Raw genomic sequence first — 23,633 nt, 5'->3', positions numbered from 1 at the left:
GCTTTCCTGTCACTAAGATTATGAATGGAAAACTGTATTTGTAACTGAGTATTTTTACAGGTACTTTTACTCAAGGATCTGAATCAGCATATCAAAAATTAAAAATCAACCATTAAATCAATCACGTTATGCAGATTTTACACTATGCATTTATTATATTATGGGAGTTCAAATACATTTTCACTTTGCTCTGGGAAGAAAAATCTGTAATGCTGACTGCAGTCCAGTAACTGGAGTTTAGCTTTGCACAGGACTGATTGTACTGGTGGTTTTATGTCATCAGCCTATAGTCACTGAGACACAGATTTAATACCTGCTGGATCACTCTTCACTAGATACAATACGCAGACTAACAGAAAATAAACTGCTAACACTGAATAAATCCAGTGACATTATTTTAAGTGGATAACTGATGCAGTGCATTAAAGCAACAGCAAAATATACTGAGTTATTAATGAAACAGGAAAACACATGGTAACAAAGAATGACACTTTTATTATCAGGAGGCAGTGTGTATAAAAACTGTTAACCGTGGAGGGTAAATCAGATTGCTATGGCTCTGATAGTGAGGATGTACATATTTTACGTTCTTCATGAGACATCACTTCATTCCAGCTGGGAGACCTCATGAAAGTATGCACCAAGCATCTTAATCCCCTGAATGTAGTTGGACCTGAAAATGGGAAAATTAAACAATGAGCTTGCTTAATCAGTGGAAAGCTGTCTAATTATGAAAATCATTCATAAAGAATTCAAGCTGTTGCATCTCATTTTCATTGTAAAATTTGGGTGAAAAAACTTGACAACTTAATAAATTAAACACAACAGCAGCACTTAACAGCCTTCACACCATCATTCCTTTGGCTGCAATATTATTTCTTTCTCTCAGTATCACATCTGAATTCTTTAACAGTGATGCTTAATGAGAAACTTTATGAACACACTCTCTTCTCAATCAGTGATTGAAAGGAAATTAAGTTGTGCACTATGCATACCTGTTGATCTTTTCATTCTGGGAGTGAGCTCCATCATCAGAGGATCCCACAGGAAGCAGCATGACATTACGTCCTGTGGCCTCCTGGAAGGTCAGGGTGACAGGGATGCTTCCACCCTCACGAGTCAGGTCAGGCTCCACACCAAAGACTGGCACAGCAAGGAGGAGGAGTAAAGAGGAGGTGAAGGAGGTCCAAAAAAAGGCAACAAAAATATATTTTCCTCTCTATAAATTACTTTCTCTTTAACTACAATCAAATAAAGTAAGAAATTGAAAATTATCTTCTTTTACCCAAATTATAAAAACATTTGTCACTGTACCCCCTGTGGTATCTAAAGCTCAGTTATATTTGCGGTTTGAGGTGACAGGGACATTAGACAGTACATGGGAACTAGTTTCTCCCTTTAAACTGCTCACGCTGCTCCACAGTCTGTGGATTACCCCGAGTAACTAGGACATAGTTTCTGCAAACACCAGTGGTGGACTGTAACTAAGCACAATTACAAGTGCTGTACTTGTGCTGCACAATTTTGACATACTTTACTTGAGTGTTTCCGTTTTATGCTACTTTATATATTTCTACTCCACTACATTTCAAAGGGAAACATTGTGCTTTTTACTCCACTACATTTATTTCACAGCTTTAGATACTTTTTACATCAAAAACATGTGATACGCTGATATGATATGATGCAGTCCTATACTACTAATCTACCACGTTGTAAACAGAGTATCCAAAATTGGCATTGAAGAACCACAAAATTAAAATGCTCTTACTTGTATTTGTTTGTGATAAAAAACTCTTTCAAAGGTACTAATCTAGATAAAGAGTACTTTTACTTTTAATACTTTTAGTACATTTTGCTGATAGTACTGTACCTCTACTTAAGTAAAATTTTAAATTCAGGACTTTTACTTGTAATGGAGTGTTTCTCTACTTTACTTCAAGAATCTGAGGACTTCCTCCACCACTGGACAAAGACGTTACACTTGTCACTCAAATGTATTTCTTTCAATGCTTTGAGCACAATAACAAAATTCACAAAGCCTCCATTGTAGAATTGTAGAAACCAAACCAAAACTGTCTACATGGCTATGTAACAGTGGTGGTAGCTCAACTTTTTTCCAAAGATTACGAAGGAATGACCCCAACTCTAATCTACCTCAGACTGGCTACTACTCATTGCCTTCGATGGTTAGGTTTAGGCATGAGGACTGATAATTGATTGGGGCTAAGGTAGGAATATCACGGTTAGCCAATCAGAGGCAGAGCAAGGGGCATCATTCCTCTGCCATCCTGGGAAAAAAAAGTGTTAAGTAGGAGTATGTGTTTTGGGTAACCTGATCCTTTAATCATATGTATTTCTCTCAGTCTTGCATCACTCAGCCTCTGTACCTGTCTTCATGGCCTTTCGACCAGCCATGTAGTGCGGGTGGTTGAAGTCAGAGACCCAGGCCTTGGCTCCGTGGCCCATGTACACTTTGAGTTTGTTGGGGCTTCCCAGTTCAGCAAACTTCTTCTGCAGGTAATCCACAACCTTGATAACGATAAACAAAAATGTGAGTGAAATCAAAGCACCAACAAGTCTTTGAGGATATTTCTAAACTGAGACATTTCTGTCAGTGGAGGTCAATGGCAGTTCTTACTGATGAGAAACAACACTTTCATTAGGGGTCATTAAACATGCTGGAACAGACTGAAAATGGACTTCTGAAACTAGAATATTCACAGTGCTGTAGTCACAGACAGCATAATTATGGTGACTGTTTAGATATTTCAGGGTTTACCTGCTTCTCCACAACTTTGGGGTCCATGTCAGGGACGAGGCGGATGGAGAACTTGCCAATGACCTTGCGGGGGATCACAGTCTTGGCCCCTGCTTCAGAGAATGCTCCCTCAATGCCATGAAGAGACAGAGATGGATATCTCCATCGGTGCATTAGGATTTGCTCCTACAGGAAGAACAGTACATCTTAAATAATGATAAATAACCATGAAGTACTCCAGACTAGACTCATGTAAGCAACAGGAATCAGTGCCTTGCCTTGGTGTCATGCAGTAACTTTCCAACTCCAACGTCTTTGCAGTATTCATCCAAGTCAAAATCAATTTTCTCATACAGCTTTGTCTCGTCTTCTGTCAGAGGGGCCACGTCGTCGCACATCCCCGGAATCAAAATCTTCCCTCTTTTGTCAACCAGGGAGCCTGTTTAGGAAGAGACAAACACAAGATTTAAACTCCCCAAAATCACATTTTACTGCCATATTTTCCTCTAAACCTGGGTCAAACGAGTTTTATGAGATTATAGTTCAAATTATCAGCTTCACTTGCCCATGAGTGCAATCAGGTCAGTCATGGCTTCATGAACAGAGCCACCAAACACTCCTGAGTGCAGGTCTTTGCCCCCACACTCCACCTTTAAATTCAAAAACAATCATTTTAAAGTGGCATCACAACACAAATTCACAAAATACTGAGTGTTATACTGAACCTCTTGTTTGTTTTTGCCACAGCTCACTATAAATTTAAAAAGCACTACAAACAAACTCCACCTCAATGAAGAAGTAGCAGATTCCTCTCAGACCGTAGGTGATGCAGGGTTTGGTCTTGCCCAGCCAATAGTTATCAGAGATGCAGACGTAGTCCACGTCTTTTAAGAAAGTGTCTTTTCGAGCAAACACCAGTTCATCCAGGCCCTCAGATCCAGACTCCTCCATCCCCTCAAAGCAGAATTTGATGTTGATGGGAAGCTCCTGCAACATGAAGAGACATAATAAAAATAAAATTGTCCATCACTGTTTCAGGGACACGTAGAAGGGATTCAAAACAAGAAGCAGGTGATGTGACTTGGTTTAATCATTAAGTGTTGGCTGGATAAGATGTGCAGCATGACTACAGACTTCAGATTTCAGACCTTTGACCTCTTCGCCTGCTGATGGCTCTGAAGTAACAGACACACAATTAATAAATCAGCTCTGTACTTTAACACAGAGATAATTCACTTCTCAGGATGATGCAGAATCATTGTGGAAAATAAGTCCCTCAAATTCACTGTGTGATATTTACATATTCTACATATTTAGTTTTTGCTGTTTTGATGCTAAAAGATCACCGACTATGAAAAGAGGTTTTAACGTTTTTGTTACATCTACTTTTCTTACTTTCAATCTGCCTCCTCTACCTTTGCTTCATTTTGCTTTACGTTTCCCAGAGTGAGTATCAATGGGATCGAGTCCAGACTAAAGGCACTTTGATATTTGACATTGTGTCGGTAATCCCCAACTGATTTGCCAAACATTGCAATGTCTTCAAAGAGCAGCTTCAAAATGAAAGAAAGTTTCTCTGTGAATGTGTGTGAGAGATGTGCAGAACCTAGAATTATCATTCCACTGACTGTCTATAAATTCCACACAATGTAAAAGTTTCCAGTCCTGCCATAAATAACCACACCTCTACATATTTCCACTTGGTCATTCAAACAAAATTCTAATTGGTGTTGATGTTCCGCATCACTGTTCCAACACACCCAATTTGATTTGAGTTATTTTTGAACAGAACATAAAGGAACCAAAACGAAAACAGTGTAGTTTTGTTCTTATTATCGTCAGGGTGAAAAGCTCTGTAGCAACATAATCAGTGATACTGGCTCACTGCACATTTCATGGACTGTGATTACAGCAGGTCTTACGGGGGTCTGTTACTGATAATTTGTACTTAGCAGTTTGCCTCAGCTAAAAGGCTAAACAAAGCCTGATTTGTGTGGGTGGGCAGCAAAGCAAACAACCGCAGACACTAAAGGAGCTGCTGCTGGACCGACAGGGAGGTTAGAACACTTGAAGCAGGCAACAAAAACTGTGGTGGGAACTTTACCTGCTGGATCTTCTGATACGCCTCAATGCAGTTAAACCAGGCCAACACGGGACCCTTGTCATCAGTAGACCCTCTTCCAAAGAGCTTACCTACAAAGAGAAAACAGTGTTATTCATTTATTCATTCATTTCAAGTGACTACCTAGTAGCACATACAAAGTTAAGGAACCTCTCCACATAATGAAATGTGAAAGAAAGATCTATAGTGTCTGTCAGTACATTACGTCAAACTCTTTATAACAACTGGATATTACCACAGGAAACAAGAACAGAGATGAGCAGGCAGGATTGAGACAGGAGGAAGCGGATGTGGTTCTTTCTGTCAGCTGACTATCACCAGAAAACACACAAGACCATTTGGGAATTGGCATTAGTAGCACAAAAAAATCCAACAAATAAAAAAAAACCCAAAGGAGGTTAAAAAAAATTGGCCAAATATCTGTCAATCCATATGTCATCAAAAATAAACTGCAAATAAACGTGGCTTCATAATGTAGGATGATAGATTACAAATCTAATCTTTGCTTCTTTATCTGTCAAGTACAACAGCAGATGAGGAAGCTGTCCAGGTTAATTAGTGCTGATATATCACACAGGGTTACAGGTTTCACAGGAGTTCACACACAGCGGAGTCAAGTCATTCTGTGTTGTTTAAGGGAAGACGAATACGTTTTCAGAGTCCAAAAGCATTACTGTGCAGCATTTACATCACAGTGTAGGTTTTAAAGATGCGTAGTAACAAATGTAGGAATGCTGTGAAAGTAAGTTCATCCGAACAGACTGAACAACATCTGTCATCATGCAATACATTTACCAAACAAAATGCTTCACTCAGGCCCTTTTTCCTTCTGTAAAGCTGAATGCATTACTGTTACTTGTTAAATGCAATAGGACTTGTAAAGGTTGACCTGTGCAGATAAGACATGATTAAGCATGAGGCAAAGCATGAAGTAACTGGGCTGGACTTTGGAAATATGTAGCAAACTGTGATATGATCACAAGTACAAAGCTGATAACAGCTCAAAGAGCATTTAAACAAGACATCAAATCAAGTAATGATGATGAAAACAACAACCGAAGCAGGAGTTTGATGTCACTGTTAAGTGACACTGAGGTGTGAATGACATGTGCAGACCTTAAAATAAATGGGACTAATATTAAATTACCAGTTTCATTATATTCTGAAGTCTGGTCATGGCTTAGTTTAACTATGTTTTCCTTTAACTGTCCTCTTTGTTTCTGCCATCAAGCCTTGTCTCCTAAGACATGTTGGTCATTTACTGTATTTCAGTGAGACTTGATACTAAAAGTTTGGCAAGCCAAAAAAGAAAGTGGTGTAATCATGACACTGAAGACTGGGAACTGAAAGCCTGAAGTTAATCATATCACATCTGGTCTGACATGCCCAAACAGCATTCCAGTCGACTTCAGTAGCTTGCTTCCAGAAGAGCTGTTTTGTTTTTAATGAACAAACTCGCTGGATCATATCCAAACAAAAAACAAAACAGCATCAGGGGAATATTCTACGACACAGAAACCAAAACGGTTCTGCTCTCACCATCTTTCTCCACCAGAGTGAAAGGCTCTGTGTCCCAGCCATCATCTATATTGGCTGGCTGGACATCAAGGTGGCCATAGATACACACTGTCTTCTTGCCCGGGTCTGACCCCAAACGACCCAGAACAATAGGCGGCAGGGGGATCTCCTCTCCAGAGGGAAGCTGCATGCACAAACAAAAACAGACATCATTTTAGTAAAGGGGAAGGTTTACAAAGAGCGCCCATTCGGCTATATTAAAACCATTAACAGAACCATTAGTCCAAATATCAACAGTACAACACTCTTATGGAATCTGACCTTCTGTTTGCCAATGTCCACCATCTCCACTGTTCCCCCCAGCTTCTCAATGTCTTTGGCTGCCATCTCCATCATCCTTTTGATCTCCCCACGCTTCTCAGGCCAAGCAGACACACTCTGGACTTCCACCCAGTCTGCGAGGCGCTAGAAAACAAGAGAAACTCACGTAAATTTTAATGTGGTAGAAGAAAACATGATAGGTGTTTCATAAAACGTGTCTAAATTTGAGAAGTTTAAGGCTTGCATTTTATTAAAGTATTAAAATCTGTAAAGTGGAGTCAGAGTGAATGTGTCTTAGCACATTATGGCACATTAAGTTGTATGTCTGCTACAGTTAACATATCATTGAAATTGATTTCATGTGGCCCATGGCTTAACATTTATGACATTTGGCACACACACTAATTCAGAGTGAATGAGCTACAATGCTGCTTAGTATTCAAGATCGACACAACACCATTTGATCAAGTAAAGGCAGAAATTTGGCTGCAATCTAATCACCGCAATGATTACAACACAATAGCAAGAAGTCAAACCTTACATTGATATGTCAAAGCTTGTCCCAGAATGAGCTTACCTGCACATACAGATCCTGGTGTTCGTCCACATACTTGAAAAGCGCTGCGAGATGAGCCATCTTTGCCAGCGACAGGAGCTGAGGGTTTAACAGACAGAGTGGAGTGAGTGTCTATCTCACGTCCCTTGCTGTCTTATGGGAGGACAAAAAACCGCACCCTCCTGCAATCCTGCTGACTGCTGCTGTATTTGTAGCTGTCCTCTGACATGCATGCACACAAGTGGTCAGAGTGCCAGAAGAGCATGTTTCACATCAGGAAGCGGAGTTGGTTGCAACTGATTTTGCAACACTACAGTCACAGCTGACTAGTCTGTTTATTTGTGTGTCTTGTAGTTTTTATTAATAACATGAAGAAAAACGGGCACAAAATAGAAAGCTACATCATAAGAAGCTCCCAATGTAGCGAGAGCTCACTTCCCTTTGAGCTGTATGTATGAATATAATAAAAAATTAAGCCCTAAATGTTTGAGGGATGTTGAAAAAAAAGCAAGAACAAAGTGCACTGACAATTGCTTTCATGCATGACTCTGTTGGTGTAGGAGATATGTGCAAATTAAATAAGTCATCATATGTGTTAAAGGGTTTTTAAACAAATCTTAGACATGAGCAGCTGAAACTATTAGCTAGAAGGTCTCAATATCATGAGGAAAATAATGTATACTTAGATGATTATATACAGCTGGGACCAAAACATGCTCTTGTGCAAGAAAATATCTGTTTATACACACACACTTCTGTTGACAGAACATTACACATGTCTAAGTATGCCATGCTGGCTTAAGTACTGGAAACTGCATTAGAGATTTTTTTCTTGTAAATTATCTAAATAATGAATAGACACAGAGGACACGTCGCAAATGTAGACATGAAGTTTTCTTTTAATTATTGCTGGTTCAAGATTTGATTTAAAACACACTTTTTGACCAAAATTATAAACTTTAACTGTAATGCTGAGCTTGCTTTCAAAGTGAAACTAGACCGTCTTGATTCGGCTGTATAACTACGCAGCAGCCCTGAAGTCGGCACCTCTAGCAGTTAACTGTAACCTAGCTAGCCGTGAATGCGGAGGAGACCGGTGGCAGGTCAGACTGCCTTTAGCTGCTCGGCTAACTAACCTAAATACATCTAAAATTAGCAACAGCTTGGTAACATAACGTTACTCTGCATGAGAGCTAGCATGTTCCTGACACAATGTTGGCTCTGCCAATTTCTGAAACGCATGAAGAACCATTACAATTAGCTGCCTGTTCAGTTACTCACAAGTTACTCACTTTGTATTTATTGCCGTACAGCTGACGTCCACATGTGACTCCTCGCACCTGACACACACTTCCTGGGTTTCCTAATGACGATGACAGGTAGTTGAAACGTTGCAACGGTTTGTGTTTATGTTCTGCGCAAAAAGCAAACAGGACACTTCAGCACCACCGGTGAGGGCAAAGTGGCAGTTTGATTGTGTTCGGTATTGACTCGATTTTCGCCAGCTTCAAGTGGCCACTGGAGGAACTGCAGTTTTTGTCACTTCCGCGCTGTCTTTGTTTTTCAGCCGTGGTGCTTTCAGCCTGTTGTGTTCACGGCGCAAAGAATTGTGGGTCAGCAGCAGATGCTTCGTCATGGTAATCTATGTAGTCCAGAAACAGTATACAGAGGAGAGCGACCCTCTGTGGAAAACTCACCGTCAGGTCTTTTGAAACTAATGACTGTTTATTTTTTGCTACTGCAATCAAACTATATTTGCATAGCACCTTTCCTACAAATTAGCGGTTGATAAGATAAGATAGCACAAATGTTAACAGTAAATAATGAGTCTAGTGCATATGATAGCATAACAAGGCAACTGAAACAAATAATGATTATACAAACAGGAAATTGTGTGATAGATGGTGTAAAAAGGTTAAAAATGTTGATAGGTTAATTTTATTTCCTTCAATAATGGTTGTGAGGCATTCCTATTAATTCCACTTTTTTATGGGCATTACTGTGCACTTGACACTGAAACAGGAATCTGTTCCTATTTAAATCTGCAGATTTTAATACTGATGAGCCTCCAATTTATTTTACCAATGACTGCTGATTTCTCATATTCTTAACTGTTGCTTAGAGGTATCTCTATTTTTGCCCTTGCAATTGTCAGTCTGGTCATAAAGCGTTTTTTTCTGTGTACAAAACACTTTTTTTTAAACCCTTCATACCAAATAACATTTATTTGTAAAGAGGACTTTCTGCAACCTAAAAGCATGAAGGGCCATTCAAAAATAGAGCAGTCAGCCATCTAACTGTATCAAATAAAGCTTTTGTGGCAGACTTTTACAGTAGCGTATAAAATGCAACGTGTTCAAATAAACTGTTTAGAAGTGTGTTGGACTGTAAATCTGAATCCATGAAGCAATGGATCCTAAGGCAAACGTCCATGATAGCACATCAACAGTAAAAGCCCACAGCTGGATTCTGCAGGGACATGTTGGTCATTTATTTCAGGGAGATTTGATACTGTAAGTTTGCCAAGCTGAAAAAGATAGTGTGATCATTATATGGAAGATTGGGAACAGAGGCTCTAAAGTTAATCACATCACATCTCATCTTACATGCCCAAACAGCATTCCACTCTACTTCCACTGACGCTGTATTATCTTCAAATTTCCGGATTCGAAACAGCTTTAGTTTGCACAAAAACATAACCAACTACTGTGAATTTAAACTATAAAGGAGCAGATTCTGGGGTAAAAGTTTAGATTGACAGTAAAATACCTTTTACAGTTTAGCCCTGTAGCCCTTTTAAAAATAGTGATTAGACAGGAGATGTTCACTGCCACCTGGATAACTATGAAATTTGATTTATGCAGTCACAATGCCAGTAGGATGAGTTACATTGTTTTTTGTGAACACTTGACCTTTCATCTGGCACCACCATTAGATTTAACTTTCCACTTAAGGAGTGGCTGTTTTTAAGTGAGGTTGCAGATTGCAATCATCTGAATACCCCTCCCCTCATCCCTCTCATTCCAAGCATGTAGGAGTGGCTGCGAAACATTTATTTAATGTACTGTGCATTTTTATTTTTTAAACACTGTGCAAATTTATGCTGTCCAAATAGAACTGCTTGGGCATTCTGAACTTGACAACTTGAAAAAAAAATGCAATTTACTGAACACTGTCATCCATTTTTCATCATTACATGAGTGTTTTCTTCTGTGACACCTCAGATGAAATAATGTACTTAGTACACGCTGGATGGCAGTGGAAATCCTATTATGCAGACAAGATGAACACGATTAATTCTGGGGTTTCTGTGGCCTTGGGTATGACATTAAACACATTCATGCTCCAGAGAAAACAAATTTAATTACCAAAATTAGTATCAGGAAGTTGCAAAACTTAAAATGTCTATATACAAAAAGCTTTTTGGATTTTGTGTTGAGTTTTATGAGCAGTCTACTTTTATGTTTCATTAAAACCCAAGTTGTTGAATTCTCAGAACATAGATTTCATATCGTACAGGATCACTGAGTGGGAGGGGTCTTCTTTCCAACATTTCCTCACTGCCTTTTTGATCACCAAAAAGGTCTTGGAACAATCCTCACATTGTATATTTTCCTGTGTCATGTTACCTTAATATAGCACAGCAATCATCTTTAGCAATTCAAACCCCAGTCTCAGTTTCAACTCAACACAAATCGTCCCAAAACACACAAGTGTGCTCTGTATTCTTCTCTCCAGAGTCTCCAGCATGAAAAGCTACTTTTAGTCTTTGAAGTGATGTTGAATCAATTACATTTCCCACAGTTCTTTCCACAGCCTGGAGCTGGTTGTGTACATTGTACTTGATATACACCCAGTGGCCAGTTTATTAAGTACACTTAGCTTAACAGTCCTGTACTGAAGTCTACACTCATGAAGGTTTTAATGCTCAGTTTATGCATCACTTTGGATGTTTGTGGTGTTGCACTGTTTTGCATTTAACACACATTTTCCGTTTCAGCATCACATAGTTAAAAAAAAGTTCATGTCCGCTGCATTTACACCAGCAATGCCTCACATCTACTTTAACAGAAACCACCAAGACCTGTTACAGTATTATAAAAAGGTTTTATTTCTTCATTCATTATTCTCTTAAGTCTTGAGCTGCTAATCCTTATGGTGCCTAGAAACAAAAGAATTCAATGAGACTTTGAAACAGAGGTGGGGACACATTTGCAAGGTTTAGAGACTCACCTTTCCATCAAAGCACCGTTCCTCACACATCTTTTCTGTCGGCCTACAAACTTCTGCAGAGCACATGAAGTAGATCTACAAAAAAAAGAAGTCGCCATATAAAAAAGGGGAAAACATGGCCTTTCAGTGACGAGTAGCCACAACAAAATCTTATGTGACGGCAAGTGAATTTTTTAAAATCCTAACAGTAGTTCAAGATTCCTTTAGTCGTCAGGTAAATTGTTCTGACATAAAGGACCCCTTAATGAACAAGTCACCACATGACTGTCGCTGTTCATTTCAGTCTAGACCCGTTGCATACGATGACCATTTAGGCCCAGAATAACTTCCCAAATGCTCACTTCTTCATCAAGGTATTTGTTTGTCTTCTGATCCATAAACTGGAAGGCCTTGACCGTGAAGCGCCTCTGGTAGCGATTTTTGGGAAGGTCACTCACTTGAAGGATGGACACATTTTGATCGTTAGGGTTGGCACATCTGCAGAGACAAACATATGGATTAGTGGATACCGGGTAAGGATGTGTTTTAATACACATGAAGTGAGCTCAGATAGTCTCGCTTACCCTTCATAAACAAGCACCAGAGCATTCTTTGCAGAGCGAGGGTAAGCTATACAGTAGTTGACAAGAATCACTGCATCTGGTTTTGGAGATTTCAGGTACAACTCAAGGTAGACTGGATTGCCAAGAAGCAGTCGCAAGGGCTGATGGTAAGAGGGCAAGAAGCTTGAATAAGTCTGATCTGTTGGGATTAGACAGACGAGGAGGATAACGCATTGAAATGTTACAATTTGTGAGCTACTTCTGGACAATCAAATTGATCAAGATTCTACTTCTTGCATTTGGTTTGAGAAACGATGCAGAAACACCCGACCTTTAGCAATCCTCAGTTCAACAGCGTATAAACCGTTGGAGACGACCTCTGATGGCAAGCTGGAAGATGGGGTCTTGACCATGTACGCAACACTCGCCAGTGACTGCTGAGCAGCCCCGGTTTTACTGTAGCGGCATTCAACCATGAACCTACAAAAGACATGGGTTAACTAAAGTGTTGGTTTTGAAAAGGTTACTGATCTGTTCATAAATGTAGTGCCAAGCTTAAACAGTCAACACATTATGCATGTTTAATGCTGGACCAGATTATATTACACTTTTATGAAAAATAACATGGAGTAGAATTGTGCCAAGAGTAAGAGGGTACTGTGTAGGCCACAAACCTGAGTGGATCACGTCGTGTAATGATGCCATACTTTAGGTTCAGAGCTTGAACAATAGTCTGCACTTCAGCCAGGTAGATCTTCGTCTCTCCAACGTCCTGTCAAGAAATGTTGAAACTTTTCTCAGCCCTTGGCTTTAGGTCTTCCACATCATGCATGATGTACTTCCTGAGGAACAGCCTCCTTGACATGTATTCTTAAATCTCTTGAAACCCATGAAAAAAAAATCATCTTTTAGACTAAACAGCTTGGATTGGTTCGAGAATTAACATGTTACATTTGAAGATGTCAAAATTACAAGAATTTAACTTTGCTTTGTAAGCCCATATGGCTAGTGATTAAAAATTTAATTTAGCTGCAGGAGCTCTACTTGAGACATACTGCTTCCATTTGTTACAATAGCTGGTCAGGTTGAGGAGTCTTGCATCAATGGCCATAATTCCATACAATAAAACCAGTCTATGCAGCATAAAGTTGAAAATGCCCATAATTAAAAAGGTACTGCAAAATTAGATTCTTGGTTAATAAGCAGTAGTGGTGATCAAAGTCAACCGAGAGGCTGCAAGCCACTATCCTCAATCCCGTTTGGGGAGCAAGGTGATAGTGAAATTGTTGCATTCAACTCAACTACAGCCAGACATCACTTCAGGCCAAGTGCCATGTCAGTGGCTAAAACAAAGAAAAGAGCATTGTGAAAACAGTCAAAGGAAACAACTTACATAGGCACGAGCTCCACATTCTGTAACTTTAAACTTAAAGATGGCAACCTTGTCATTAGCAATGACTGGTTTACAGTTTGGACTCCCAGGAATAACAAGTTTGGTGGGGTCCACAGGGATGGTTGCAGAGTTGGAGCGAATGGTGAACACAAAGTGTTGATCTCCAGTGCACTCTAAAGTGGAGGGAGGGGGAAAAAGAAAACCCTCTTGAAATACAGAAGCCTTCTGTAAACAATGTCAAATATTATACCACACCTCTCTAAACAGAAGCCTTACCATCCAGTGGGTAGTAGCAAGCAGATGTAGAAGAATCCACACAGCATCCCATCTTCTCACAGTCTGAGGAAGATATTCCTGAATTGCCACAAGTCACCCGTTCCCCGGCAGTTACAGCACAGTCTGAAATGACATTAATTCACCAGCTAGCAAAAAAAACAATCCTGAAAGGGATGTTAATGTTGTATTTAGCACATTTGCTGTATACAGTTTGCACTCACTCTGTGCCTTTGATGGTGAGTCGTAGTTGCACTTTGACTTGGGCTGGCCACTGGAGCGAGGGAACAGGCCAGGGTCAAGCTTTCCTTCACTTCCTTCACAAGACGCAGTGGCAACTCTCATTTGACCAAACTCATCGACATACAACAACTGCAGGCTGTAGCTGTCAGTCTGCAATGAGCATTTGGGGAAAGGCATACTTTAAATTTCAGATAAGCAAAACTACATTGATAAATACAATTGCTTGACAGTGGCAGTATACTTACATTACAGTATTCTACATGCTTCACATTGCACCCAGTGAAGGGTACAGTCAGAGTGTTCTTGAAAGAGTTCACATTATAACCACAAGATGCTGGAGCATCCACGACAGACAGCAAATCTTTCGTGCCTGCAAAGGGAAATAAAATAAACTGACAACATGCATTCAATAAAAATAAGACTTGATTTAAAAAAATAGAAAAAAAAGCACAAAAGTCCAAGTTCATACCCAAAACTTTCATTTCATTTAACGGACCCATCGGCAGAGTTATTTCAAAGCCAGCTTGACTGCAATCCACATCTAGCTCAGTGGAACTGGCACCACCGGTCCAGGTCCTTGGAGACACATCGACAAATTCCATCTGGAATCCACCATCTGTACCGCTGGTCCAGCTCCTCGGAGGGGCATCTTCAAATTCCACCTGGAACCCACCTTCAGTACTGCTGGCCCAGTTTCTTGAACCAGAGTCTACTTCGTCAAATCTGTGGTCAGTGAAAGGGTTGAAGTCATCACCGGTGGCGGCAGCTTCAACTTCAGGGACTACATCCTCAGGAGGTGTATCTTCACCGTAGTCATACTCACTGCTGTGATCTGGAGGGGAGAGTCATTACAGGTGACTGCAGTAAAATAAGCCATTTCCTTAAAGTTTTATGCCCTCAAAACAATTAAGCCTAAAACATTGATTTTAAGCATTTCTATAGAATTTGAATTTTCCATCTAAATGTATTACATACGTTCAGTGTAAAGGGTCACGTTTGAGTCAGTGTTTTTCTATCATGTTGAGTCAATGTGAATAAATTAAATAATTTGAAATAGTTTCATTTCACTCACGCACAAACAGTCTCCTTACAGGATCTGGTAAATCAAAATTTACTTAAATTGTTTACATTCAGTCCAGTCATTTCAATTTATGCACACTGATTCAACTTGATAGACAAACATTTAAACATGACCCTTTACACTAAACTTAAGTAATGAAATTAAGTTTAAATGTAACTGAAAGTCAATGTTTTAGGCTTATTTATTTGAGTGTAAATTTTAATATAGTACAAGTAAATAAGTGTCATTAAATCAGTGAAACCAACCCAGAAAACAAGTAAAAAACAGTAACACAGCAGTATTGATCTTATGTTAGCCACCACTGGCTAATGGTGTTGGTCATACCAGACCAACCAAGTAAACATTTTCAGTGTTGCAAATCCCAGAGAAATGTGAGCAAAAAAAAAAAGAAAAGAAAGCCTTCTCACAGTTGTCTATAGCAGCTTTTTAAACATTGTAACAGGAAATGCTCTCTGGGTTGGCTTCTGAACTTTAAACACCTTTTCACCAACAACCATAATCGGTTTTTAGACCTTTAAACTTGAAAATGCCAAAAATGGAAGTTGCACAATTAAACTGTACTCAAGTATTTAACTGAGAGATTGTGAATTTATAGTTAGGTATGAATCCATGGTATTCATGATCTTTACTTTAACAGAGGAATTGGTCACTTTTTACCGGTTTGTCTTTAAGATCGATATTTAAGTGGTCATGCTCAAACACATCTAATCATCTGGTGGAGCGGCTCGTGCTGCAGTAAGTGGATGGAGATATTTGCAGCACACCTACACTCTTTACCTGAGTGCTGTGTCGTCGGCAGTCGTTCACCTGGCGTTGTGGCGCTCTGTGCGTCGCCCCACTGCCCTGTCTGGTAGAAATGAAGAAGCTGAGTTTCGTTGATCCGCTCCCATCCCCGGACCGAAACCAGCAGCGAAGCCCCAGTCACGACCAGCAGCAGCAGCTCGACCCTGACCCCGGCCATGGATCCTAGTGACAGCCTTCCTGCAGCTGCTTAACACCGAATAAAGACGCAGCCTGCGGCCCTGCTCGTGGTAGAGGTTTGAAGTTAATTAGTCGCACCTGGTAGCTGCTAATTAACACCTGCTAATCAATTAAAGTCGCGCGTGTGTGAATGAAAACCGCCTGTTTGGAGGGAAGTTCCGTTTCATGTCTCCAAGATGCTACACTGCCCCATAAACAAACGAACTGACCACAATGTTATAATGTAAGAGTTCAGCACTCAATATCAATTGTGTCCCACATTTTTGTCGGCATAAAATAAAACTTACATACAGTATTGCGCATATTTATGCAAGCTTTGAACAGGCCTACATTCAGGTACAGCTTGGGCATATTTTCCAGGTATGAATTTTGAATAATGAAACAAAAAGCAGTTTTCTACATTTCCAAATTTTCATCATCATAATTTAGCATTTTGAAAACAACACCATGTTTACACATTTTAATCAACACTGTTTTCCTTCAGGTGCTGCTTTATATTTTCTAATACTCTGTTATCCTGCAGTGTGTAAATATAATTTAACAAAATACTTAAATAGATTAAATAAAATATGCCACCATGTTTTTTTAACATGTTTTTCCATAATGATAAAACAGAAATCACACCTTTCTCTTTCAACAGTAGAAAAATACACAGAGACACAGACATTTCTTAGTGTGGCAAAAGAATTTATTGCATATATTTCAAGTACACAAACACCCATGTATTCTCCTACTGCACCACAGGTCAAATAAAGTATTTCATAGTCTTTATCATTTTAAATGCAATAGATTTTCTTTCTTAAATCTTACTCTCCAGGGCCAATTTAAAAAAAAAAAAAAAGCACAGGCATTTTTTTTTAAGTAGTCTGACAAAGAAATTTACTTGTAGGCGTTCGCTTTATGTTTGGGCAAAAAGTTAAAGTTCTTCGGTACAGGTCCAAGCAGCATTTCACTGGAGAGGGGGAAAAGTAAGAGGTTACGGTAAGTACATACATCAGTTTAACAGTTCATCTTAGTGTATCTTGAGCTTTTGTTTTCTGCTCACCTGATCCTGACCCAGTCCCCAACGTGCTGACTGGCCATCAGTGATTCCAGGTAGTTTCTGCCCATGTAGTACGGAGGTCGCTCGTTGATTTTCTGAGGCACTCGCTCCAACAGGCCCACTGGAATATACCTGAGAGACAGTGATGGAGGGGAAAAGTGAAATATAATCATTAATCTTCTCCTTTTTTTTGATAAATAATGGCCTAATTCACTCAGTGGGGCTATGACAGAAGAGCGCCCCATCTTCCCTAACAGGGATTAAACAGATGCCAGTGCAAATGAAATAATGGTGTTAGCTATGTGTACTTTTCTACCACAAGAATTGACAAACTTTTACCACATCAAATAACAAACGGTGATGAATATGGCTTGTTCATAGTAGAAGAGGAACCAGGTGTGCACACATCCAGGCAATAATATTCAGGTGTGAGACAAAAAAGGCACAAAGGAGAAAGGTCTGCACACTGTTAGGCCCCAAATAAATAATTTAATTCTCTTTTAGAGTGAGACAAAATCTGCAAGATCTTGGCCTGAGGAAGACCTCACTTATCTTATTTCAAGCCCAAAAGTGTGCAGGCGTTTCTCTTTGTGCCTGCTTGTTCAGAGTAAAAGAAATACAATATATTGAAATGCATGTTGCTGCCCACCTGCACATGAAGGAGAGCCACTCCAGCATGAAGCTGCGGGTCTTCTCTACACCTCGCGTGTCGGAGCCCCAGTGCTCCAGACCAAAGTTGGTGAAATCCCTGAGGATGTCCAGTCGCTCACTGGACGAGATGTCCCAGTGCCTGCTCTCCTTTATTTCGGTGAAGATCCAGGGCTTAATGAGAGCACCTCTGAGGAGAGCCAACCACGACAAAAGTCAAACATGCAATACTGATTTAACGTTTTATTCAGCTATCATTCAAGTTTAATGGACTTCTGAGCGTGGAGTAACTGCTTGGGTTGGGATTTTATGTGGATGTTCTATCCTCTGTTACAGTAAAAGCAAGACAGCACAAGAAATACACTGCTGACTATGCACCACAGAAACTCCATATAAATATATGGAGCATAAGCATATGAATCATAGAACTGTGTTTGCAAAATGGAGCTGGAACCATGGGATAACTTGACATTTAGTTGGTTGGTGAGTGTTTCCAATATTTTGTCTGTACTGTGCGTGGTAACTAATGTGGCACCAACCTTGCAATCATAATCCCAGAAACTCCAGTGTCTCTGGCTTTCATGGCGTCTTCATAGGACAGAATGTCTCCATTACCTGGAATAAACACAGGTCACCTTAGTTCATCCCATCACCAGCTACAAATGATTGTTCTACAACCTGAGCATGATCTTACAACCTAGACATTTCAAAAATGCATAGATTGAGTTTTTTTCCACATTAGAGGAGGTTAGTTTTGTATTATTGTGTGTATCACTGTGCCCTGTTCTGCACCTATGTGGCTGCAATCTTCACAAATCCACATACCAAAAAGTGGGACAGGACTAGCCAGCTCGGAGCAGGTTTTGATGTAGTCCCAGTCAGCTAACTTTGTGTAGCGCTGCTCTCTGGACCGGCCATGCAACTGTAGGAAAACATCAGTATCAGTGGTGTGTCATTACGCTTTCCTGCTGACACCACATCCCATTTGATGACACAGACAAAAAGAGAGGAAAACAGATCACATGCAACTGATAAAAACAAGACACTTGGGGAAAAAAAACTCATTGATGTAACATCATATGACCAATACATGGATTTAATAGAGAAAAACAAAAAGCATAATGGGAACAAATCCCAGCTTCAGATAAACAAACATGACTTCTTGTACAATGCCTTTAACCTGCAAAATCTTGAATTTGACTCCCTTTGATTTTATATTTTCTAGATGTGTGCTATGATGACTAGTAATAAATATAATCTTAGGGTAAGAACCTTTTCAGGTTGTTAAAACCCCTCTATCTTTTTATCTCTCTCATCATTTATTCATGTCTCTTCTACTACAAGACTTACTGTGACCATTGAGATGCCCCATTTTTTCATCTCAGGGATGAGCTTGTGTGCTACGTTGCTCTTCTCCTGAACACCTGTGCGGATCTTGACTGTCAAAGGAACGTCAAGAACCTTCAGGAGGAAAAAGTCATGTTTTAACAGCCAAAAAACTAATCTAAAATATCCTTCACTGGAAAATTAAATAATGCTTTACGTTACGTCAGAAGATCCACACTTACGTAGTTCATTCCCTTGATTATCTGTTCGAACTTTCTGGTGCGTGTCATCAAGCCGCAGCCTCCACCCTGAAGAAGGAATGCAAACAAACACCATCTGTTAGAGATTGTCACACTGATATATCGATGCTTTATACACTCGATCATAAAACACAAAAGTCTGTCTGACTGTGAAGCTCTCACTCATCATGGTACCATGTTACTTCTACAGGAATATTTTGAAGCTTTTATTTTGGGCAAACAAAAGAGAAGATGCTGATTTTAAGCTTTAAGTGGGTCCTAATTTAACCACAGAGGGCACAGAAAGGTTTACAATTACTGATTCAAAAAAAAATGTCACAATGCAGCACGAGTGTATAAAACTGCAATTTACACAGCAGGGAGGGAAACGTAAAGAAGCAAAACCACAGTGTTACTTTTCCTGAATCTGAATAAGACTACTTAGTTTCTTTTGGTTTACCTTTTTGTAGACAAGGTCAATGGGACATCCAGAGTTGATGTCCACGAAGTCAACATCAGTGTTGTTGTTGATGAGCTCGGCGCACCTCGTCATGGTGTCGGGGAAGCAGCCCTCCACCTGCAGACACAATTTGGACGTCATTACTGAGAAAATCTCCACACTCACAAAAAAACTGCTCCTCACAAAGAAATAAACATGCACGAGCCATGTTTAATAACAGCGACACAAACAGAGTCATTCAACTACTCTGAGGAGTTCTGAAGAGTCTCAGCAATCTATGAGGACATCACCTGGACGCCAAAAACATCTTCACTTTCATGCCGCTTCAGGAGGGCCCACTCTGACTGCTGCCCCTGCAACAGGTTTGTGCACATGGCCATCTCCCCACAGGTGATGTCTGCTCCAAAGCGCTTGCACACACGACGGAAAGGCAGATTTCCACACTGAGGAAAGAGAGGGAATCATTTAGCCTGGTCAAAATCTTAGTTAAGGGCCAGCATTTGATACAACTTGGCACATTATTGGCTATTTAGAATGAAATTTTAAATAAACTCTTGTCTAAGATGACACAAACATTGACTTGTTTGGCAGTATTAAACATATAACTACATTAATAACACATCAAACTTTAGCACTCAATTCCATCTGGTTGTACTCACAGTTGTTAGAGGAGCAAGGTAGAGTTTGTCTTGAAAATCCACCTTGAACACAGAGACAAAAAAACTCATTCCTTAGACATCAACCCACAATACTAGTGCAGAGATTTAATATGTGCAAATATCCTCTTAAATACTTATCAGCATCAGCTGGCTTTTATTCAGCTGCACAACTATACTTAAAATATATATGATTTTGGAGGAAAGATGGTGGTCTGAGATGTACCGGTTTCTTTTCACACGGGCGCAACTTGATGACATCGACATCCGTCAGTGGGCCAACAGTCTTCACTGGAGGCTGTTTATCCTGGCTGGCCTGTGGCTGGTCACAAAGCAAACGTGTACAAATACTTGTAAAACACATACATATATATATATCAGAGGTAGTGCACTGAATAGTGGTTTGTACCTGTTTTTCTGCTTCAGGAGACACGTGCTGCTCCCCTCCTGTCTGATCCGCAGATAATTCAGCTGCACAAGCATCACCTAGGTACATCAACAGACTGAGTTATAACACTAAATTTACATCTATTTAAATGGCAAAATTTATCAAAAGATAGCTGCATTAATGTCTCAAAATGCTGAATATTTGGAAACATAACGCCTGTTCCAGTGAGCAGCAACAACAAGTAAATAAGTAGCTCTTAAATCAAGGATAAAGGGTATCACTCAACACCTGTTCAACTCAAATGATTAGGAGATTGCGTACATGTTGCCTGACTTAAATTAGGTGAAGTGATTAAATGAAAGCTCCAATCAGCGACTCACTTCAAAGACACTTCCTTTTTGCTGCTGATTACTGCACTTCTGTCAGCTACGGTATTATTTCAAACCACTTAACGGACTCATTATCAGAATGAATTCTTAAAAGGAGCAGTGTGTGCTTTCTAAAACCTCTTGGTCGTCTTACCGTTTCCCGGCTGTTCTCTTTTGTCTTTGTTGTTTGAAAGTGTTTTGAGGTATTCTGCTGACTTGTTGAAGGCCACTGAATGCTTCCTCAGACGATTCTGGAGGTCTTTGCTCAGGACATTCTTCACCACACTCCTGCCCTCGTAGGCCTTAATTAGCTCGGCGTTCTCCATGGTTTTGAAGTCAGGTGTAGTGTGAGCCTTGGCGAAGCGGCAGGAGAGGCCGTAGGTACACTTTCCAAATGTGTCATAGAGGTAGCAGCTTTCTCCGATATCGGTGGGCTTAGTGGCCAAGTACTCTGCGACGTCATGATAAAAGCAACATTTGTCTCCAAAGGGGCATTCTCTATTGTCCTGCATGGATGGAAAAAGTCAGGACAATAACTACCAGCTGACATAGCGATCAAAAAGCAATGCATGTGATTTTGTGGATAGTCAGGGACATTTTCATACCTGAATGACTGAGAGACACAGCCGTTTCTCATCATAGGTGGTAGGCTTTATGTGAGGCCTTGACTTATTCTGTCCCCGGTGTCTTTTACCGTCTGGTTTTCCTGCTTTATTTCTCTCCTCAGGATCCAGTTTTAGCTTTTTAGCATCCGGTTCCTCAACAGACGTCTCCTCAACCTTATCATTTTCACTGGCCTTCTCTCCTTTTGGGCCCTGCCACTCAGAATCTACAAACCCATGAAATTTTTCTTTGGTTGTCAGGAATCTGCAAAAACAAGAAGCAAAAGAAACATAAAACCAACCTGTCAGTTTGGTGGTAGAACAACCAGGCATACAAAATATGACTTGAAGCCAGTGTGTGAAATGGCGCCTTGTCCTCAGTTTTAAGTCATGTATTACAATTAATGTAGTAGTCTTCATATGTATTTTTACAGCATCATACAATAGAAAAGATGATTTATCAATACAAGGAAGTGTAAGAATTTTGCTCACTGCTCTAGTATCACATAAATTACTCAATGGATAACATTGCAATAGGGACTATTGATATAGACTAGCCACTTCTCACAAAATTGGAGCAAGTCCATACTCTATATTTCCTATATAGAGTCAAGTGCATTCACTATAGAGGCTAAGGCTTTTTTTCTTTTTTTGCTGACAGTGTAGTGCTGTTGTTTCAATCAGACAAAGCAGTGTGTGGTGTGAAATGTTAAGGGGGAAGGGGTCCATGGTTCTCTGCTGGATTACTCTATTCAGATTGCAAGATGTGAGGATGAGAACAAGATGCAGTTTGGTTTAGTGTTTGGAGAGATCAAACATTATAAGGGACTGGCATGGTGAAGAGGGAGGTGAAAGAAAAGAAGTGATGCAGAGAAGGGACTTCACCTACTTACAAAATGCATGAACAAGAGACAAAGTCTTAAAATCCTGATCTGGATGATCCTTATTAAGGTCACAAGTTAGTATGACAATAAAGTTGTCATACCAGTACATACTAGGTGTGCTGCTGGAGTTTTGACCTTTTCAGACACATCTGTCTGGATCTAAAGATTCTGCCACTAAAACACAACACTTCACAGTATTTGCAGTGATTTCCGCCAGAGTTGTCACGTGTTCCACAGACGGCTCGTTACTTACTCTGGTTTGATGAGAGCTTCACCTTTTACTGCCACATCTGTCCGCTTTTCAACGGCTTCATCCGCCGCTTTTTCCATCACAACTTCACAGGCTCACCCAATCCTTTTTCTGAAACATGTCGATACAACAGTAGACCACTTTGAATCAACTAACTTGCAACTCGATAAACGAGGCACCGATTGTTTCCTGCAACGTTAACTGTAACGTTACTTAACATACGTTGACTTTAACTTCGAGATAAACTACCTCTGATTAATCTGAGTATGAATTAATTGACTTACCTGTTGTAGTTAAGGTTGCCAAAGTAGAGTTAGTGCAGCATACTTAGCTGAATATTGCTAATCCTGCTGACAAGCTAACAGCTACGTAACGGCTGTTGACATAAACAGTTACTGGCTTGCTGACGCATTTAACGCTAATTTATAGCGATTAAAAATCGGTTCACGAGTAAAAACTGAACAAAAACAGTTAACTTGGATAATACTTCTGTCTCATACCATAACATGCACAGCAACAATCCCAACAGCATGAGGAAATGGTTGTGCAGCAGTTTGGTAAGATCCGTGGTGTATTTGCCGACACACGTTGGTTCCGGGTATGTGCGTCTCCCAGTCTTCTGTTTAAAATATATGTAATATATACAATAACATATATAACGGAGGTCTGTGGTTCAGGGATAGAACCTCAGATAAGGAACCAGATTAACTCTGTTAATTGTACAGAACATGTTTCATCTTTAAAAT

At 40.0% G+C, this 23,633-nt stretch overlaps 3 protein-coding genes across 3 annotated transcripts; all 3 read right to left on the bottom strand.

The window, feature by feature from the left end:
* Positions 1–475: 475 nt before the first annotated feature.
* cndp2 (carnosine dipeptidase 2) lies at positions 476–8,792 on the bottom strand. The gene is made up of 12 exons (XM_041954988.1): positions 8,571–8,792; positions 7,300–7,377; positions 6,723–6,866; positions 6,423–6,585; positions 4,866–4,954; positions 3,548–3,748; positions 3,327–3,411; positions 3,040–3,200; positions 2,783–2,947; positions 2,391–2,532; positions 996–1,143; positions 476–673 (listed from the first exon to the last, which is right to left on the bottom strand). The coding sequence occupies exons 2-12, from the start codon at positions 7,357–7,359 to the stop codon at positions 607–609; spliced, it is 1,425 nt and encodes a 474-aa protein (XP_041810922.1). The 5' UTR covers positions 7,360–7,377; positions 8,571–8,792; the 3' UTR covers positions 476–606.
* Positions 8,793–11,431: 2,639 nt separating this feature from the next.
* Positions 11,432–16,004, bottom strand: LOC121620019 (zona pellucida sperm-binding protein 4-like). Its single transcript, XM_041955955.1, has 12 exons — positions 15,851–16,004; positions 14,432–14,794; positions 14,223–14,332; positions 13,944–14,112; positions 13,723–13,845; positions 13,447–13,619; positions 12,728–12,825; positions 12,385–12,533; positions 12,075–12,252; positions 11,853–11,988; positions 11,512–11,586; positions 11,432–11,440 (listed from the first exon to the last, which is right to left on the bottom strand). Exons 1-12 carry the CDS (start codon positions 16,002–16,004, stop codon positions 11,432–11,434), a joined length of 1,737 nt encoding a protein of 578 aa, XP_041811889.1.
* A 699-nt stretch (positions 16,005–16,703) lies between these two features.
* dus3l (dihydrouridine synthase 3-like (S. cerevisiae)) lies at positions 16,704–23,457 on the bottom strand. Its single transcript, XM_041955608.1, has 16 exons — positions 23,172–23,457; positions 22,891–22,998; positions 21,757–22,018; positions 21,306–21,657; positions 20,805–20,881; positions 20,622–20,717; positions 20,399–20,440; positions 20,030–20,182; positions 19,740–19,856; positions 19,283–19,348; positions 19,065–19,175; positions 18,540–18,636; positions 18,254–18,329; positions 17,716–17,904; positions 17,070–17,198; positions 16,704–16,976 (listed from the first exon to the last, which is right to left on the bottom strand). The coding sequence occupies exons 2-16, from the start codon at positions 22,965–22,967 to the stop codon at positions 16,904–16,906; spliced, it is 1,917 nt and encodes a 638-aa protein (XP_041811542.1). The 5' UTR covers positions 22,968–22,998; positions 23,172–23,457; the 3' UTR covers positions 16,704–16,903.
* Positions 23,458–23,633: the final 176 nt, after the last annotated feature.

Source organism: Chelmon rostratus, chromosome 16 (genome assembly GCF_017976325.1).
Source record: "Chelmon rostratus isolate fCheRos1 chromosome 16, fCheRos1.pri, whole genome shotgun sequence".
Taxonomy (NCBI): Eukaryota; Metazoa; Chordata; class Actinopteri; order Chaetodontiformes; family Chaetodontidae; genus Chelmon; species Chelmon rostratus.
Note: the sequence above shows the minus strand (reverse complement) of the source record. Positions and strands in the feature narration are given on the sequence as shown.